At 40.3% G+C, this 13,995-nt stretch overlaps 1 protein-coding gene across 1 annotated transcript in view; it reads left to right on the top strand.

The window, feature by feature from the left end:
* LOC118339579 (diacylglycerol kinase beta) overlaps positions 1-13,995 on the top strand; it is a gene marked incomplete in the record, with an annotated part of 127,149 nt that overhangs the window by 81,296 nt on the left and 31,858 nt on the right. Inside the window, 3 exon segments of the mRNA XM_035677291.1 lie at positions 2,564-2,569; positions 13,895-13,922; positions 13,924-13,983. Coding sequence (XP_035533184.1) covers positions 2,564-2,569; positions 13,895-13,922; positions 13,924-13,983 — 94 coding nt within the window.

The raw sequence follows: 13,995 nt of genomic DNA, 5'->3' as shown, positions 1-13,995 counted from the left end.
AAGGCTTTCAAATGAATTATAAATATAAGCCCTGCCTTCATATACAAATTAAATGAAATATTGAAATCCAAATTAAATAAAAAAATAAATAAGTTGTGGGGTCTCATACACTATAAAAAACATGAACAGTATTCTTAAACATGAATCTTGAAAAATGTGAACTTTGGCATTCAGCATGAGGCCAGATGAATGTCACACCAGGAAAGTCATCATCGGTTTGCAGTGTGTGTTCAATGGTAGCTGATTGTCTGTTTCTTTTTTTTGCCCGGGTTGTGGTGGGAGTTTTTTCTGACATCAGAAGTGACTGGAAGAAAGTCACATTGTAACAGCATATTTCTGTGGAGTACCCTGGTCCTGCCTCTGCCACTGTTTGGCTCCACCTCAAACACCTGACTGTCCTCACCTTTCTTACTCTTGGTATTATCTTCCCAGTAGGAGCGGATTATTCCTGGTTCTCTCTCTGCCACATTTCTCACCAGGACATGACTGCCCATTTGCAGCATAGACTATGGAGGTGATGTCATATGCCCCAGCCATCCTCTTTCGCCACCTCTAATTCAAATTCAATAAAATGTTATTTGTATAGCGCCAATTCATAACAAAAATTATAGAGTGAGAGAGGGGGGGAGAGGGGTAGAGGGGTAAAGAGAGAACGGCAGCGACAGACAAAGGTGCACAGCAATAACTATGATAAAGATGACGACAACAACAATAGCCACAACAATGGGGGATGATGAATAATAATAATAGTAATAATTTTAACAATAATAATAGTAATAATAAGTATATATATATATATAAATATCAGTAATATTAACAAACAGTGCACCACCAGGATCCATGAGAACCTGCGAGACGAGAAAGCACAAAAACTCCGGGGCAGAAATTTAATATAATATTTAATATAAAAGTTAATATGCATTAATGGGACATGAATGTGTGCAGAAAGAGAGGGAGAGGAAGAGAGGAGCTCAGTGCATTATGGGAAGTCCCCCGGCAGTTTAGGCCTATAGCAGCATAACTAAGGAATGGTTCAGGACTCACCTAAGAGGGTGTCTGCCTCCCGAACCCAAACTGGAAGCTGGTTTCACAGGAGAGGAGCTTGGTGGTCCTGTTCTACTTTTGGAGAGGAATATATTAACCAGAAGTAACAAATGCATGGACTAGCTTTTTTATGCATGTGTCTGTGATATGATTTGTCAGACTTTTGCAATGTTACGTAAATGAAAAGGGCAGCCCTAGAGGTTTGCTTTGTCTGAGTTTAACATCAGAAAATTGCAGGTCATCCAGGTTTTTATGTCTTTAAGGCATGCTTGTAATTTAGATAATTGATTAATTTCATCAGGCTTGATCGATAGATATAACTGGGTATCATCTGCCTAACAGTGAAAGTTAATGGAGTCATTTCTGATAATGTTGCCTCAGGGAAGCATATAGTATCTTGGTGTCAACAAAACCCCTAATTTTCAGAGTTTGAACACTACTGATTAGCATTTTCAAATCTGTTTATATCCTTTTCCAGATTTATAAAGTTCAACTACCTTTTCTCTGAGGTCCTTTAACAGTTGCTTTCAACTGCTTCCCCCATGGCTCAGTATCCAGCAAATTCAATGCAGCCTTACATGAAATGTGCAGGAATATCTTAAGAGCTAGAAACTCATTGGCTATTGATACACAGACACTAATTACGATCAGCAAGTCACAGGTGTGTAAACCTACCCAGAAAGAATAGAGAGTACACGCCTATGTGCAGGTATAGGCGTGTACAAATCTTGGGGAGGTGATTTTTCCACCTTTCTGTTCTTCAGTGAGTGTTCTTAACATTGAGAGCAGCATTCTGTTAAAATGTTCTGTTTCTCCATTCCCTTGGGGGTGATAGGGACTAGTGCGAGACCCCTGGACACCAGAGAGTGATTTTAGGTGGGGCATCAGCTTGTTCTTAAATGTTTTCCCTGATGATGCAGTTTTGTGGGAAACCAAACTTGAGACAGAAATCATTGAACAGTTTGTCTGCCACGGTTTTGGCTGATTTGTTGGTAGTTGCATATGCTTAAGCAAACCGTGTATAATGGTCCATTACTACCAGTATATACTCAGAACCGCCTATACGTTCTTCTAGATGCAGGAATTTGACTTAGACTAACTGGAATGGGTGAGTGGTTTCAATGCTCAACATTGGTACACGTGTCTGTCTGTTTGTTTTTTTCATTTTGGGCCAAAAGAAATGGTCCCTTATCAGCTTCAATGTTTCAACATTCTGTGTCCCATTTCCTTGTGAAGCTCATTTAAAATGAGATAAGTGGACAGCACACCTCTGGAAGCACAAGCTGATTTTCCATTCGAGTCTTCCGGTGCATGGTGCCATCTGCCCTGATCTCCAGCCTAGCCCACTCCCTGACTAGAGCTTTAAACTTATTTCTCATTTTGTGGTGTTATATTTTGCCTATCATTTGGTCTTCTTGTTTCACTTGCTTCTCTGTTTTTAATCTTGTCCCTAGATGATTGCTGAGCTCTGTTCAGTAGATTCTCAGCTTCCATCTGTTCCTGAAGAGTATTAAATGAGACTGAAGTCAAGAGTGGGCATAGTTCTTCTTGTTGCACTACAATGCTCTGTTCTGTCTTGACTACTTCATGACAGACTGACTGTGTGCACTACCTTATGTAAGCTCTCATTATCAACTGGCATTCTTGCCGTTTGCATCTGCATTTGACTTTCCTGGCCTGTACTTTATAGTGAAAATGAAATCTGCTAACTCAGGTACCCATCTCTGTCCTAGAGCATTTAACTTGGCTGTTGTCAGTATATTTGTAAGTGGATTATTTGTATAAACCGCTAAAGAGGGGGCATGAAAGAGTCTCTGAAGCACTTATAGAATGCAGGTGATAATTTCTCTCTGGGGTGAGTGTTCTGGACCCATAGGCTATTACCTCCAGCTTGCCATGACAGCACTGATGCAACACTGCTCCAAGTCCTGCCTGTAAATTGCCCATGTGCAAGACAACAGTTCATTTAGGTCTGTGTAGCCTAGGATTGGGGGATTAGATCCAATAAATTCCCTAGGAGGAGTTTGTTCAAATACAAAAACTGTAGGGATTTTTGGTATGTGAGCTACAGGCACCAGTCTACACGTGCCCTGTGAATTTCATATTCATAACTATTACGGTCTCCACACAGTGATTTACCATGCCACCAGAGCGCCACCTAGTGGCGGATTGTTGACACATTTTTTAGCGAGCCTCAGGGAGCCATGGGCAAGCATCGTACCAAGTTTCATTTTAATCACACGTGCCGATGCAGAGATATAAACTTCTTCATTTTAAAGAGCGCCACCTTGTGGCGATGGCCTGAAATTGTACAGAAATGTCCACTTCCCTTTTATGGTTTGTATCTCCTGGTTTTTTCAAAGAATTTCAGATGAATCATCTGGATCCAGATACACCAGATCAGGGATTGCAAAATCTAGATTTGCAGTCTTTTGGGATAGCCTCGAAAATATTTGTATGAATCTTCATGTGAGGGATGTATTAGATGGTCGAAAATGTTTGGGAAATATGTTCTGTGTGTTCAATATTGTTAACGTCTATTTCCATAATTCTTTATTTTAGATATGTTTAAATATTACAATGTTAGAAATGTTCTAAATTATACGTTATGTTTTCTAGGGTTCTGATTGTGCTGTATTAATATTCACTGATCTGCATTATTGTTTAAAAATGTTGAATTTATATTAGTTTCAGTGTTTGTTTTAGTTATTCTATTTTAATGGGCAGTATTTGTCAGGAGCAAGATTTAAGATGTTCAGAATAGGTATTACAGTACAAACACCTCAGTGACATCAGTCTCAGTAAACAGACAACACCTCCTCATGCTTGTTGTGTTGACAAATTTGACCAAATTGACAAAAGCTAAAGATGTTTCCTGTATATTTTATTTTCTTTCAGTTAGTTATGTAAGTACACAATATCATTTCAGTTATTTCAGTTAACTAAAATGTTTTTCACACGTAGGTTTAGTTTTTACTTTAGTTTTAGTCAACTATAATCACCTCTGCCTTTACATCCACCTTGGATCCATGTTGGAGCCAGTCTTCCAGTAGGATTACGATCATCCTGATTTTTAGCAGCAAAACAACATTTGATCTGAATTTGGATTGGATAATCAAATCTATATCCAAATTTTGTAGGATCAGGACCACATCTGCTTAGAAACACCCAATTTTGGGATTTAATCCTAGAGATCTTTATTAGAGGTTTTGAAATACTGGGCCCTGGGGACTATTAATGTCTATACAAAATGTATTTGCTTAAAGTTGTTGTTCAGTCTGGATTGAAGTGGTGGACCGGCCAGAAGAAAGACAGACATTGCCATTCATAGAGCCATGCCACTAGCATGGCTAAATATGATTAAAACACATTAATGAGCTTCACCATCTCCCTGGCTGATTTCCCTTCACTCTGATTACCATGGGCACTGTTTATTCTGAGCCAGTCTCTTCTGAAATATATGTCTTTAGGCAACTGAGAGACAAACCAACAGTTGTTATTTTTGGTCTTTTCATGAGATTTGTTGATAACATCAACAATCACCGCCCTTATCCTCTGAATACAAACATTAAGCACCCTCAGCCCCAAATCCCCCATCCACAAATATCAGAAGTTGTCGGGGAAACACAGCCTTTGATGTTTCCCTGCTTTCCCAGCAGTCTTTGCTGTTGCCAACCTTCTGACCACTCATTCAGACAGACCTGAGAGAACCAACAGCAGCAGCATGCACACAGCCTCTGCAGACAGATACTGTAGCCCCGAGGTGAATCACTGTTAGTGAGTATATAGTGCTGCTTATTGCCTCAGTTCTGTGGCCAGTTGTCTTTGCTGTAGCCCAAGGCTGAGGTGTGTGTGTGTGTGCAAACAAACACTGTGTGTTTAATGTTCTCAAGTGTCTCAAAGCGAACGTCTATGCAAAGTGTCAACAGATTTTCGTTTTGAAATGAGAAAACCAAAATCGGGAAACAACCCATTTTCTGGAAAAAAGAAGAAAAAAAGACCTGTTTTGTTTTCCTGTCATTCTGAATAGTGTTTGGGAAATAGCTCATCTGTTGGCCGTAAAGTACACTGACCGATGCAGCCGCATACAAACTCGCACCAACCCTTTGCTTAAAAGCCATTCTGTGTGTAATGTATAATAGTATAATAAAACGTGTGTTTGAGTCAATTAAACAGTAAAAGTGGCCAGAAACAACAGCATTCATAAAGCTTGTTTTGAATGCCACTGACTCACTCGGGAACCGGGTCTCTGTGCAGCTGTCATGTTGTTTGCATGATGACAACAACATGTATACCGCTGCTTCCCTCCACATTTAATTAGCCTACATACTGCAGAAAATAACAGAAGAAGAGCAGAGAGACTAAGAGAGAGTTTACTCTTTGAAATTCAATAATTAATGCTTAAGTTTCCATCCCTAGTCCCATATCTGTTTTGAGCATCACAGGCAGAAGGAAGAGAGGGTGATAAAAGATGAAAGAGTGATACCTCTCTTCCCTGGGGGGCCCTCTCTTTGATCCATTAAACAACTGCCAGAGTTAAAAGATGTAAAGCATTCACGAGGAGAGCAAGACATATTCAGCACACATAAACTCAGCGGTTAAATACAGTGACCTGTAAAGCTATATTTCTTTTCTACAGAATGTGCTTAACAGGCGCTTTTGAATCTTTATTTTACTGACTGATCGCTTCATCGCCGTGTGAGCCGCTCATGGCTCCGATCCAACTGTAGCTAACAAAACATGAACTGTACTGACACAAAATAATACCAACAGTCGAATGTATGCTATTTACAGTAAGCCAACACTGGAGATTATTATTGTTCTGTCAGTTTTTTCCTTTAGTGCTTCTACAGAGTAGCAGAAAGCTGATGGACAACTGCAACTGTTCTGTTGTTGTCTGACTGATGTTTTGGCAGAGTAAATATTCGTCCTTTTAACAGCTATTTGAATTGAAAGGAGTCAGCGTGAAGAGCGAGCTGTTTTTTCTCTACGGGTGAGCAGATGATAAATCACCTTTGACCTGGTGAGAGAGACCTCGTGTAGCACTCAGCTCAGTGCTTTATTGTCCTTCCTGCCACTCACAATCCCACATTGTCTTTGTGTCTCTCTCAGACACTCAGAACACACACCCTCCCCCGCTCGTCGACTAGCACATACAGCCCCCACAGTGTTACCCTTGCATCCCAGGCCGGTTGGGACAGTGGGGATGTGTGACTCCTGACACCTCATCCTGTGGAGCTCCACCAGCACCTAATGGTCACAGTAGCCAGACCTCCAGGAGCCCAAAGCCCAGGTGCTAATGACTTCTCACAGTGGGAACAATGCTGTCTTTCTGTGAGTGTGTGTGTGTGTGTGTGTGTGTGTGAGAATGTATAATCCTAAGTGGGGGAGTTGGATTTGGAAGTGTTGCGAGGGGAAGGGCAAAATAATCATTTTAGAAATTCATCTTTTATTCCTGGTTTAGGCCTCAAATGTAGATTTTCTGTATCTAAAGATACAGATGGAATTCCTGAACATAGCAATTCATTACAAGATGACTATGAACCATTGATTTCTGTCTGTGTGAGTGGGTTCTAGGTGAAGGCTTGGGACCAGACTTTTTTGACTGGGGTGGCACAAGTGGGGCACTGACTTATGCAACAGTGGCATGAAGTATGTGTCTCAGCTATCCAGTCAATTTATGCAATTCCAGTACTGTTTAGGGATCCCAGTAATTATCACAAAACTGCATGGGATTAGCATAAAGTGGGCATGTCTGCAAAGGGGAGTCTGAGGGATCCAAAAATGTAGCATGACTTTGTAGTGTTATTCAGCCCCCTTCCAACATGCTAGCACCAATGGATGCATAATGTTATGTAGTTTCATATGATACCAGAGCCTATTACAGCCTCTTAAAGTGTGTAGAATGGCAGAGGTAAGGATAATGGGTTGGCACTTGGGGTGGCCAGTCAGATTTCAAGCCTATGACAGACTGACACATTGATCATCACTTTTGTATTAGCCACTTTTAGTTATCATAGTTTTAGTTTATTGTACTGACTGTAAGGTCACTTTTGTCCCTTATCCCCTCCAACGAGACCTCTAGCCGGTCAGGTCCAGACAGGACAAGTCATTACCTTGCAAGGCAGCAGAACATGATGAAATCACAATATAATGCAAGAATGCATCTTGCCAGGCTTCTAGTTATGCGCTTGGTTCTAAACCACAGTGGTTCAGATCAATCAGTGTCCTATGAGGAACTAATGGCAGCTATGGCATGAGCTACGGGCGTGGTTTAACACTAGATGTCCTTTAAGAACTGGAGAGTATTTCTTCATTGAAAGAATGAGTGGCATACTGAAAGCTTCCCCCAACTGACTTTGGTAAGACGTTAACTAAGTTATATGGTTCATTGATCTGATTGGTTGAAGTTCACCCATGATAGACAGTGATGGACAGATGGTTCTTCCAATCACCTGCAGAGTATTTAAAAAAAAATGTCTGCCCTTTTCCAAACATTTTCTAACAACAACTTCCCATATGGTTCTCTGTAACAAACCATGTAGAGATATCTGGTGATGGTGTCAACAGTATGCAACACTAGCTAACATTATCTTATAAATGATGTCAAATTGCAAAATTACATCACCAACTAACGTTATCCATGATATATACTGTATGCTGTATGCTGACTGCAGTTCACCTAACAGCCACTGGTGTCACTATTAAAAACGGTTTTCTGAAAGTTACATATATAACCTTTAAGCTTCACCACCACTTAAACACTACGTTGATTTCAGTCAGTCGTATGTAACAAGGACTGGCTTCCACCAGTTCTACCAAGAGCATGTACGCAAAAAAGTTTGCCAAGCTATAATGTGTCCCTTGTGAATACTGAAATTGGTGTGAGGCAGAGATGATATTGTTAAACACTCCTCTGCTTTTGCATTTGTCCTGGTGTCTCAGAGACACTCACTCTGCTTTCTGTTAGGGGGACAAGGACACGCAAGCAGGCGTTCACAGCACACATTTGAGGACTTCTTCTTTTACCATAAAAACGTGCGTGCATACGCACATGCAACTAAAGGTGACTCATGACATGACGCAAATACATGCAAATGACCTTGGTTAAAGATGTTTTTCCTTTACTGAGATTCACACTGAATCATGACCTCCAACGTTATTAATTTTCAAAAATCTGTCTTACATTGTTTCAGTAGTGATCATAGGGATAACATTGATAGTAATGGTGATGGTACAGTAGTACGAAGAAAAAGAATAATATATTTGTTGGAGTACACAAAACATTATTTTCAAAGTAAAAAAATAGTTTCATGCCTGGTGTTTGTACATAGTTGCCATTAACTCTCTTCACAAGCTACTTCTTTAAGCCGAAAGAATGGGTCACTGACACTTATCACCTGATTGGATTAGAAGAGATCTACGGAATCAGTCTCATTATTAATGAATGCACACAGAAAGATTAACAAATGTGTTTTGTGTTTTTCAATGCAAGTTACTCTCTCAACATATAACTAGATAATCAGTTAACTGTAAATTGTTTTTATCGTATGTCAGCAGTTCTGACAGGTAACATAATCATTTTCCTTAATTGAAGATAATTGAAGATAAATTTAACGTAAGTGGTAACATTTGTATAAGGAGATAGATTTAAGTTAGTTTTACTTTATTCTAATACATTCTCTTAACACATTTTAAATAAGCATATGAGTATAATATACTTAATAGAATTGGTAAAATTAACCTAATTTACCCAGGTTACCTTAATAAATACTTCTATTCAAATCAAATGTGCTTTTCATGCTTAAATTGTTTGAGTTAATAAGCTTTAATGGCAAATGGCAAATGGCCCTGTACTTGTATAGCGGTTTCCTAGTCTTCCGACCACTCAATGCACTTTCACACACATTCACTCAGTGATGGCAAAGTTCATCGAACAGAAACTAACTCGTTCATACACGTTCACACACTGATGCACAGCATCGGGAGCAATTTGGAGTTCAATATCTTGCTCAACGACGTGTGACAGGAGGAGCCGGGGATCGAACTTCCTATTGGGGGACGACCCGCTCTGCCTCTGGAGGCCACAGCCTCATGGTTTAAGGCAATTTGTATCCATCAAAACAGTTTGAGGTTGAACTAAACTCATCAGGTGTTTACAGTTCTCCTAATTTATTCAGTATTTATATTTTTTGTGTGCCTAGCAGCTATTGTCCCGGGGAGTGAACTGTACAACAGACAGTCTACACAAACAATCTTTACTGGTAGTGAAAGCTACTTCCCTTACGCTACTTCAGTTAAGGTGTTGTGTAGAGCTTCATCAGGTTGTTAAAATAATTTGACCATAATTTCAATTTACTTCTCTTATTTTAAGGCCACTTACAAGCATGGCTGATCTCTTGTAGGCGCATCTTCCAGACGCATCACTGATCAATTAAATTCATGAATATTGGGGGAAGTCAGGTGCCTTACACACCATGTGCCAGTAAAGGCATAGATGGAGTTGTTATGTTGAAGTTGTAATAAATATTTCATATTAACATTGAATTAAATGACTACCCATGTTGCTATGGAGAAAAAGCCAGTCAGAGGAACAAAACAAAGCTTTGGAAATTCAAAATGCTTTGTAGTTGCAACTGGGAACAAAACACTGCACTGCATAAACACCTAAGGCCGTATTCGCAGGGCTGTGCGAGGGTATGGGTGTGTTTATTCGTTCTCTGTTAAGCTTGTTTGACCACCACCTTTCTTTCTCTGCCACCGCAGCGTGATGTGAGGTTATGTTTCTCCAAAAGCTGATTCTGTTTTAACTTTCCGCCACAACACCTGATTTGGTGTGAATACAGCCTAATCCTTTCAAAGTTGTCCCAGAAACTGAAAGTGAAACGATTTAAAGGGCTTAATGCATCAGTTTAATCTACAAAGCGTAATATTGATGGGATGTTTCTTAGTGAAATGTGCCTTGGGAGTTGTTGTTCTCACATCAAAAAAGTCTTGTACCTTTGACTTTTTATTAGAGAACAATATATTAACTTGTGTATTTACTAATTTCTCTATACTCATGATATAAAAGGGAGAGTTTTATGTCCAACCAAGCCTCCAGAAGTACTCCAAGTAACATGTTCTATGCAAACAATGAATGCAACTTTTACATTTTGAGCTCTACATAACCAAAATAAATCCTCCCACTTCACAACTCTCAGTCAGGGTCAGGTGATTATAGAGGGTATGGACAGGAAGTTCACATACATGGAAGCCACCACCATCACTCCCAAACATGTATCTGTTACACATTCATATGGAAGAAAAAAAAACATGGAAATGATTGAGAGCTGCTGCACACAAACAGTTTGATAAAGATATGATGGTGAAACTCACTCTCTGTATTTCTGTGCTACTGAGTGCTCAGCTTGTGTCCTCCTGATTTCACAAGATGTATAAGAGGGAAGGAGGAGGAGGGGCAGTAAAAAGGTGGTGGGGTCGTGAGGTCACTGCTCATATTGGGGATTAAAGGTGATGCTTATCTGTAGGGGTCTTATGGTAGGAGGGGCACAATGGCTGAGAGATAGCTGGATACAGTATACTAGAGTGCTTCAGAGGCCCCGAGCTTTGCTGAAGTACCTCAACAATGTTTCCACAACAGCATGGTTCCACCTTCTTACAACACTGCCAGTCTCTGTTCTCGCTCAGAGGAAATGTGATTCCACCGGGTCTTTGAATTCTCTTTTGAAGTGTTAGTTTGAAAGAGTCAAGTTATCTTACAAACCAACTGCATTCATCCAAGTTGAATAGATTTAATAAGTACTTTGCTGTGTTAGGGAGTCAGTTGTTCGCTCATGCAAACACACTGCAAACACTAAACCCTCTCCTTAACAGTCCGAGCCCCGGGGCTCAGCACACACAGCCTTACAGACTGAACCGGAGACGGAAAATGGGGGAGAAAAACTGTCCTCCTTGTCATAATTAAAAAATAATAAAAATAGCCCCTTTTTAAAGATTATTAAAGGTCCTTTTTTGTGGCAGCATTTCACCAGTGTTGATGCAGAAACATGGGAATAACAGAGTTGAGGCTTATGGAAGCAGTCTGCCTCCCTGTTGCACTCTCTGTCCATAAGAGAGGGGAAAAAACATGAGTTAATTGCATTTCTTACAGGCCGTCTCAAGTGGAAGCAGCTTAATGAGGTTAGGCAGCTCGCCTCGTTGAGAATCGCAACTGCTCCTAATTGTGATCTCAAATATGCTCATAATCCCCTGATTTGACAGCGGCAGAGGTTTCTGGGGAGGCATTAAGGTGAAAAAGAGAGAACAAGGGACTGAAAGACAATTAGCGAGGAGAAAAACATGTGAACAAGTACGGCGGCTTAAGACGTTTCAGTTAAATAAACAGTTTTGAATGATTTGAATGCTTTGTTTGAAGTATTTTGTTTACAGTTTAAGTTTGAGTTCTATCTCCTGAATTATTCTAGTCTGCATGAGTAAAAGGACAGGCTTACAGACAGTGTGACGGTTTCTTTAGGTCGTGTTCCAATGAAATATTCAATGTCCTCTTCTTGTTCTCAGTGCCAGCGTGGTACATAACCTTGGCACTGGTATGCCCACATGATACTGAGCTGTTGTGTCAATAGCTGTGTTGTCAGTATCAGCAGCATGTCAACATGTCAATGTACTTACTGTCATATCATGAAATATATGTCATTTCTAGGGTAATGCAGGGTGAGACATCAGTTATGCTGGTTGTCAGGGTTTTTTTTAAGAACACATCCTTTGCACAAAGGTGAAGGGAATCATTTTGTAGACTTGAGGATTGTGAGCATAGAGGTTTGTTCGTCTTGGCTTCACATATCTGTGATAAAAAATGTATTATGTAGCTTTTACCAGGGGTTTTCTTGCTCAGGAGTCATCCTTAGTGCAGGACTTTGGTCACACGATAACAGGGGGAGACCATAACGCCTGTCGCTTAGGGGTGTAAGAAAATATTGATACACTTGAGTATGGTGATATTGTATAAATTCTGAAAATGCTTTATTGAATTATTGATTTTTGTGTTTAAACACCCATAGCGAACACTTCTAGATTTTATTCATATGGTAGTGTGTTTTTTAATTTTAGACAGATTTCCTAAAATTAGATTTTCCAAAAATTATAAATATATCGGCTTACTTTACATTTTTTCGCAGTATATTATATTGTCACCCCTGTACTGTGATACATATCGTACTGTCTGATTCTTACACAGCCATAGTGTCTGTTTTATGATACTTTATTTATTCTCAAAAACACATAATAAACAAATATAAACGTTTGTGTTTAAACCTCCAACTGCTAGCTTTTTTTTATGGTGGTGTGTACTTTATACTATGATAGTTTTCCTAAAATTAGGTATTTTAAAAATCGCAATATATCATCCTACTTATCCTACTTACAGTATTACAATATATTGAATCGTAACCCCTGTATTGTGATATATATCATATCTCGAGATTCTTGCCAATACACAGCCCTACTGGCTGGCCTAAGATTGTCATATGTAACAATGCGTCAAAGTTATCAACTAGGACGGCTGGAAAAAAACCAAGGAGGCCATTCACATCCGGTGCCGAGGACCATCTTTGAACAGAGACGGGGGTTATGATTGCCAATGTGCCTAAAATAGCCTAGCATGGCTGTAGACTAATAAGTGGGAATTATATTTTCCGTGTCTGCAATGTAATTTACGTCTTCAGAGTGTGTACGTGTAGGCTCTGTGCATGCCGCCAATTTGTTGTGATCGCATGGACTGTCCACATGGCCGCTACACTCTCCAGAAAGTAATATAAACTGCAACTGTCCGAATATGCATACATACCGTGCTGTACCGAACATACAGAGTATATTCAGGCCTTTAGACTTTATTGTTATTACACATGTTGTTGACCGGTAGGGGTCATTTTGGTGTAATGTGGGAGTGCTGTTTGTAAGGTACTACCCATATCATTGCTTTTGGCTGGGTTCAACAGTGTGTCTTTGCTCAAAGACACATAGCTTCAAATCAAAACCTTTAGATTACAACCTACAGAGACAAACCACGGACTGCTGAATTTTGACTTTTGCCTATTTTGTTCTTCAGTTAGTGAACCAGGTAGTTCATATTTATAGACGGGTCAAGCAGGGATTTTATCTTGGCTGTAAACTGTGTTATTCAGACACTGTCCACTCCTAAAACTGCAACAAATGACATCAGGATATAAACAAACTGCCATCCATCAGGTCACCTCTGACAAGTCCTCTGCGGGGCAGAAATGAACCATTGCTCAGTCAGTCCTGTGGGTTTCTTTGAATGTTGTGAATCACAATAATATTTACCCTGATCGTATAGTCTCCTCAGGCAATGCTTCCCCCTCTGTGTCGCCCTCATAAGGGCTAATGTTTGACTTTTTAAAACTCCCTCTAAGGCGCCACTGAAGGCAGCCTGTGTGCACTGTTTTCGATGAAAACAGACCAACAGCCAGAACGCCTTGTTTGACAGATGGCAGGGTGGCAACTTTCCATGTGCTTCAGTATCATGGCAAGCAGTGGCTGCAGTGCTCCACTCTTTCAGGCTTCAGGGGTGCATCGATGGAGCTTTGACTCTGTGGTCCACATGCCCCGCAAGCCATCCCCATCGAGCTGTCAGTCCAATAATCTGAGATGACTCAAGGCACCAGGAGCAGCTTCAATATGTTGTTTCAGTGGCTACCACTCCCCCCAACCATGATCACACCTGTGGCTTCACAGGCCAGCTGTAGCTCATGTGGCAAGCATATGTTAGGACAGTGGAATATTTTCCTAAACTTGTGTCTCTGTCTCCGCCTCTCTGCTGCTCAGAATGAAGAAACAAGCTCTGGTACTTTGAGTTTGCACCAAACTGAGACATATCTGCCAACCCTCAAGAAACAATCAACCGAATGCATAGAAGTGGAGGTGAGTTCACAA

Source organism: Morone saxatilis, unplaced genomic scaffold, assembly GCF_004916995.1.
Source record: "Morone saxatilis isolate NCDOM2014 unplaced genomic scaffold, NCSU_SB_2.0 Contig5, whole genome shotgun sequence".
NCBI lineage: Eukaryota > Metazoa > Chordata > Actinopteri > Moronidae > Morone > Morone saxatilis.
This window is presented reverse-complemented; position numbering and strand designations above follow the sequence as displayed.